This window comes from Penaeus chinensis, chromosome 19, assembly GCF_019202785.1.
Source record: "Penaeus chinensis breed Huanghai No. 1 chromosome 19, ASM1920278v2, whole genome shotgun sequence".
In the NCBI taxonomy this organism is placed as follows: domain Eukaryota; kingdom Metazoa; phylum Arthropoda; class Malacostraca; order Decapoda; family Penaeidae; genus Penaeus; species Penaeus chinensis.
In genome coordinates, this window is record NC_061837.1 from 15,269,656 (window position 1) to 15,277,155 (window position 7,500).

At 36.1% G+C, this 7,500-nt stretch overlaps 1 protein-coding gene across 2 annotated transcripts in view; it reads right to left on the minus strand.

Moving 5' to 3' along the window:
* Positions 1-7,500, minus strand: part of LOC125035258 (ATP-dependent RNA helicase Ddx1-like) — a 25,405-nt gene that overhangs the window by 8,125 nt on the left and 9,780 nt on the right. For both annotated transcript variants that reach the window (XM_047627527.1, XM_047627528.1), the window contains exons 6-9: positions 5,017-5,187; positions 3,619-3,873; positions 1,460-1,582; positions 137-323 (exon numbers count right to left, since the gene is read on the minus strand). In XM_047627527.1, the coding sequence (XP_047483483.1) occupies positions 137-323; positions 1,460-1,582; positions 3,619-3,873; positions 5,017-5,187 (736 nt within the window). The remainder of the gene's footprint in view (positions 1-136; positions 324-1,459; positions 1,583-3,618; positions 3,874-5,016; positions 5,188-7,500) is intronic.

The following is a 7,500-nucleotide window of genomic DNA, read 5'->3' on the forward strand; positions in this document are numbered from 1 at the left end:
AGTCATTGAATTACACTACTAATGACTGAATCACATCACCAGTCAGCAAATCTAAAAGTTCAATAATCAGTACAACTTTACTTGAGGGTATACAATAAAAAAACAATTTCCTTCCCTTCCTCACACACACACATACCTGGTGTATTGTTTCCTGGCCTCACATTGTCCTTCTGGTGCACTCCATCTGTGGGGGTATGGCGTCGCAAGGTGGTCCAGGTGGTGTCAGCACGTGGGTCAACCGTAACAACAACATGGTGGACAGTCTCAGGAACAGCATCTTCTCCCTTCAGGTCAACCCATGTTGGGAAGTGCATCAGGCGTTCCTTGGAGGGGATACAAGGAGACACATGGTGTAATATTATGCTCAATGAAATTGCTTCATCTTTATTCCCCAAACCTGAGAATCTGACTATTTTAAGCAAAGGCATTTTTAACCTCTTGATGACAGGTGAAGAAAGCTAAAAAAAAAAAAAAAAAAAACTGTCAACTTTTCTTCACTTATATTAAAATAGATTATATAACAATCTTTTCAGAGCAATAATCTTCAAATGTCTTTCATAACTGATTACATACAACTTGCTCAAAATCACTTCAGTGAGAAATGATTATTTGTATCTGACAAGAATGTACAGATTATATATATATATATATATATATATATATATATATATATATATATATATATATATATATACAGATCCTCTGAAACCCTGTAACAGCATTATGAAACAAACAAGCTCTACATAATGATTGAAAGATTATAAACTGAAAAAACACAAAACATTTTAACAGAGTTCACTTATAGTAAAGCCAAAGAAATGCAGTATGACAGAAGTGTCATTTTACAATTAACCCCTTGGACCTAGGTGACATGGCTGGCCTGGGGTGACTGGAATGACTTGCCACAAGTGCACAAAGCTCTTGGAGGGTGATTAGACTCAGTGGGCATTTAAGGAGGGGACTCTTGCATCATTTAGAGTGGTAAATGAGTGTGGAATGTACCATCCGTGAGCCATGACTGGAAGAGCACCGGCTCCAGAGGGGACATTTCCAAGCTCAGAATCCTATTCCAGCCCAACATGACTGATGGCACAAGGTGTATAACAGAAAATTGAATATTACAAAAATATCTTGACACAAATAACAAAATGTTGCTTATTGATATTGTTATTGCACAAAGTTACAGACTACTTTGAGAGATGATGTAGAGTCTGTGCAAGAAAAACATTCTATTACTGTCTTGTACATAATATCAAAATGGCAAATATAGATCTTGGAAAATGGCAAAAAGGCATAAAATGCTTAAGTACAATAAGAGATTATACCATTGCAATAGGGAAGCACTTCATGCCTCCAGTTTTCAATACTATTCTCTCTTTTTCTGCATATGCATTTTTAGCATATTTGGCATTTCTTCAATTATAAACCTTTGAAAATTCTTGACACAGTGGTTACTTACAGCCATGCGCTTGACCTCAAAGGAATGCAGTGTAGCAGAACAGACAATCATCTGGAGCCTCTTTCCATCAGATGTGATCTTAGGGATGGCACTGTGGATGTTATTAACGAGGCGTTCGTGTCCCTGAAAATTTTTTAAATTTCACATTTATTTATAATGTAAAATTGATAATACTACAAGGTGTGATAATAATTCATCTGTAATATATTTCTAAACAAGACCAAATTTCTATACCTAAAGTCAAACAATCCTTGGAACTTTCTTTTAGCTTGTGTTTTTAAAGTATGGATTTGTTAGAAGATCTAAACTGATGATACCAATGCATTAAAGAATTTCCTTGCAATTGGTTCCCCCTTCCAAGGATATAAATTATATGCAGGTGCAGGCTTGTATATGCTAACTCCTTCATTATTGGTACATCTGATTGCAAACCTTGTATATTTTATCTTGTGTGGCATTATATGCTTATTGAAAACCAAAGTAAGGAAAAGATTTTAAACAAGGAAGATTCAATAAAGTGCAAGTGTAGTGATCTATGCAAAAGACAGGTTTAGTCCCTCAATGTAAGTGACAACTAGGTTTCCACACTCACACTCCAGATTCACTAGACTACAGTGATAAGTCAGTATTCATTACAAATAATGCTTTTTACCAACTGACATTATCCACATAAGGTTGTGTACAACCAGAATCTAAAACACTTTCAAGGAAATATCCTATTCAGAAATTCTCAAACAAAGCCACCTTATTAGGGCTGTTTCTTTACGTATGAAATAATAACACCATAGCATATTTTACGTGGATTTCTAACTTCCCACCCAGGTATCACACACAAGAGGGAGTATATATATTTGATTTTACTTTAAAGCATTTAAAGATTGCCACCAAATAGCTTATAGCTAAAGAGTGTCACCACTTAACTTAAATGACTTTCTTGTATTCCACTGATGATCCGTTAGAGTGAATTTTCACCATCATGCATGGGTGTGTAACCAATTAAGTGCAATACAAATGTGTACATGTATATGTATGAATGTGTATGTGTATGTGTATGTGTATGTGTATGTGTATGTGTATGTGTATGTGTATGTGTATGTGTATGTGTATGTGTATGTGTATGTGTATGTGTATGTGTATGTCTAAGTGTATGTGTATGTGTATGTCTAAGTGTATGTCTATGTGTATGTCTATGTATGTATAGGTATAGGTACATGTATAAAATATACATTATATATATATGCAGAGATGGACAGCATCATAATACATATCGATTGATGCTTTTGTATTGGGTATCAGTATCCCCTTAGCTTCTGAATAACTATCATTTTATTGGTATTGCTAGGATGTTTTCCTCAAAATCTATTGGAAAAAATGGATACATTGATGACAAATGACAAATTTGAAATTAACCCAATGCTGCTGGGAAAATGCTGTGTTCCGTATTAGTAGCCCTTGTGACTTTACCTGATTTCATCTTTCCTTGAATTGGTGGGAAAAACTTTTTTTTTTTTAGTAATACTAAAAATATTGATAGTGTTATTTTCATTATAGACATTATAATTACTATAATGTTATAAACATTAGTAACAGCAAAATGAGGTAATGTAAAATATTTAAGTAAATCAAGGAGAAGGGTTCAACTATTGCTATGAGAGATATAAAAAGCAGATACAATTATTATAATTTTTCTTGCCACTTTCTCAAACACACAGGCTTGTCAGATGGAATTACTTGCTTTGAAGTTAAAGTCTCATCAACTCAGACTCAAAAGCAGTTACTAAGTTTGGAGTTGAAGTCAGAATAAATTACCAATTTTGAAGTCCAATAATTAATCATGAGCAATGATTAGGTATAAAATAAGAGTCAGTAGAAATGTATTGACAATAACTACAAATGACATTCAAATTCACAAAATTCAATTCAAATGATCAATCTATTATTTTCAATTATATTTCAATTTACAATGAAGAGAGATTTCAAGTTCTTTGCAAATGATGAAAAGCCTCATATGTTGTCTGTGAATAGCACCTCATGTAATGTAATACATTAACCCCCTAGCCATTCTGTGACAACTAATAGATAAAACAAATCATGATAAGCAATAAAAAAGAAAGCAAAATCAAAACGTGAAAAAAAAGACAAAAGCAGTAAAACCATACCTGCTTCAGCAGACCATCTGCTTCATCAAGTACAAAGAACTTGCACGACTGGAGTGAGAGCTGCCCTGTGTTGATGAGGTCCTCCAATCGACCGGGAGTGCCACATACAATGTCGATACCTGAGTTGAGCGCTGCAATCTGGTCCTTCACTGGAATGCCACCTACCACCAGCAAGTCACGTACTACAGGATTGTCCAAGTGCTTGTGGAACATTTTGAGTTGCGTCAAGGTCTGCTCAGCTAGCTCCCGAGAGGGCTGTTGGGGGAAGTGAGGAGGGAAAACTTCAGAAGACATACCCTATCCATCTATTCATCTACCCATTCTCTACTGCATTCATATACAAATATTAAGTTATCATTTCTATATCTATATTTATACTTACATTGGTAAATTAGATAGATAAACACATAGATATTGACACACAGGTAGTCCTGAGCTTTGGTAGAGTTCTTTTCCTGAATCCATACAGTAAGATGAAATAACATACTCCTATAAGGTATAACTAAAAAAAATTGGTTGTGTACCTCAAAACCCAACCCCTGCTTCATGACTCTCAAATACATGAAAATAATTGAATTTGGTAATTAATTTATGTAAATTATCATACACAATAATACTAGAAAAGCTTGGTGACTAACAATGGAGCAGAGCATGGGTGGCTGTTCATGGAAAAACCCAACTGATATGGCCAGGGGCGGTAATCCCTTCTCCCGCTTACAATACCACTTAGCAAAAAGAGCTATATATCCATTGTTGCTTGTTTGCCATTTCACTTCTTTTCCTTGTTTAGCAAAAACATTCTCTGACCTCATAGCCATCTCATTGATGCGACACTCATCACTGTTGGGCCAAGTTGTTCTTTTTCATTTCCTTCTTTGTTAAGTCATTTCACTTTGTGCAATATTGCCATAAGGCTCACTAGAAGGTTGCAGTATTCCTGATCTTCAATCCATATAAATATAAATTTTCCTTTCAAGCACAGAGCTCTGAGAATAACTTCCATGGAGTCAATAGTCTGCCTTCATCATTATTTGATGTTTTTCTGGGAGCCATTTCTGAGGTTGATATTTCTTATGAGGTAAAATATCAACTCACAGGTGCAAAACAGCCCTATAATAAATGTTGCATTGGAGGGAGAAGATGGGGGTAGCATAAGGTGCACTTGAAATTCTGAGAGCAGTTCACCAATGCAGCATAACTTAGCTCAAAATTACCATTATTTTTAATCACTTGTTATGCAAAAAAAGGGAGCCATGAAAAAGATCCCCTTGAAGTAAAATATCAAACAGAGGCACCATACAACAAGGATTGCCCTGAAGAACTTATAATCTACTGAAAACTAAGATCCTCCTCTTTTACCAAAAAATGAAATAACCATGAATGAACAAAACACCTTACCTCAATAATGATGGCTTGTGGGGCGTTGTTCTCAACCTTCTGCGGCTTGTCTCCGCCCCTGACGCCTGAGGTCACTGTGCAATCCTTAGGAGCCTGACAGATGGCCATAAAGCCCCCCTTGGGAGGAAACTTGAATTCTGTTGCCCCAAAGTTGAAGGACATCTCTGCATTCTGTCAAACCATACAAAAATCATAAGTTATCTATCTTAGAGCTACATTAACATGTTTATTCATTCTTATATCTTTTCTTCTACATTTGGTAGGATTCACAGCTCTAGCTCACAACCTCACCAAACATCTAACTTTCCGGCACTGCCTTCAGGTATTCTGGGCATAATTTCTAGCAGGCCATAAGGTGCACCAGTACTTATAAGAATATAAAATGGGTATTTTGACATTATTCATACATGCAAATATTCCACATGAAAACCCATAATTGTACACTTATTTTTCATTATATATATAGTAGAGCATTCATATTATAATTGTGTTTGTCTGTTTGTTCCTTATGCTTGGTATCACACTCCAATAATATATTACACATGACTGGAGACTTGTTGCATTCCAAAACACATTGCATGTGACTGACAAGTGCCATCTGAAATCATGTTTCAAAACTATATTCCATATGACTGTAAAGTTCAAGTCCCTTCATTTTGAATGGGTGATAAATTAAAAAATAAACACTAAATAAACTCACTCATACTCGCTCACGTTCACACTCACACTCTCGCTCACACTCACAAAAATGGCATCATATTATTCATCAATCAGAACATTATATTATAATTCTGCTTGTGTTTTATCCAATCATTCACAAGCTCCAACTTGACAATCAGGGGATTTACATAGGAAAAGGGAATGGGTAAGGAGAAAGAGAGTGGGACAGGGGACAGGGTTCAGTAAGAAAAGGGAGGGAGAAGGATTAACCCCTTAGATCCAGGTGACGTGACCATAATGTCATGAAAAAATCCGAGTCGAGGGGCAGGTGACGTGAACATGCTGTCACGGGAAAATCTGGCTGTAGGCCGGAGGGCGCAAACCTGCCATTGTGAACACTGCAGCTGAATGCTGGTTTGATGGAAAAGATTCACCACGAGTGCAAAAACCTATCGGGAGGTTCATTTTACTTATATGACGATTTTGCATTATTCCCATCGATGTATGAGTGGAATATAATTTTCGTGAGTGGTGACTGGAAAAGCGCCAGTTCTATGGAGGATGCCATTTCTATAATCCGTGAGCGACTACAGAGGTTGTATTACAGAAAATTGAATATTAAAAAAAAAATAATAATAATAATAATGACACTAATAACATAGTTTTACATAGTTTTATTTTTCTTGCATTGAGTTGTAGACTACCTAGAGAGATAACTGGAGTCTGTGCAAATAGGAGGCCCAGAATCTTGTCTTTGCATGTTATAAATTTACTGCAGCAAATTGGGTATCACATTTCAGATAAGCTTATATTGCCAAATAACGAAGGAGAAATATTTGTTTTTTTTAGTTGAAATCAAGGTGTGTGTGTGCAACCCACCAATGCACTATCAGCCTGTACAACAGGCTATGGATGGGTTCTTATAATTTAAATTGAGCTATCTTTGCTCTGTAAAATATTCACAGAAGAATCTCAGGTGCATCATCTGCACAATCTTCGCCACATCTCCCTTTTCTCAAATTTTCTTACTACATGTCTCTCAAGAGGACAAGAAGTAAATATATAAAATATATACGGGAAATATCTCAAGAACCTTCACGGCATGAAGAAATGAAAACGCGACTGACTCACCAACGCCAGCCACTCCACGTGTTGCTACCTCACCCGCCACCACCACCTCGCTCAAAACAGAGGCAAATCTCAGTGAACAAGGAGGAGGACTCTCAGAAGGTAAAGATTGATAGAGAAATAGAGATACAGAAAGGCATGAAGGAAGAAGGAAGAGAAGAATCTGCAGAAAATCAAAAAGATCGAGACCATGAAAAGTAGATGGAGGACGATGGGGACACATGTTGCCAGGGGGAAGTGACCTATCCTAAGCAGAAATTGGTGAGGATATGTTATAGAAGGAGGGGAAGGTGCTGACTGCTGGCTAAGTAAAACCCCTCTATAGTGAAGTAACGTTTCTGAAGACCCCCAGCTATTAGGTTAATTCAATTTACCGGAAAAAGGCACAATAAAGCATCTTGCACGCTTCTACCCTATAAACAGTATTAAATATTTAGATATTTTAATTTTTTTTTTTTTTTGTGAGGATTATGAACATGCATAATGGCAAGTACACATAAGCTAATAACTGAAAATGGGGAAATATATATAAGGAGACAATATAAAACATTAAATTGTGATATCAAAATTTCTTTTCTTGCTTTAAAACTTTGTTTAGAATACAAAATACAACAAATCTCCTTTCTTTCTTTTTTTAACAACAAGCACATGTGTGCTGGATGGGGTGATCTACAGTTTTTTTCCATAATAACTGAC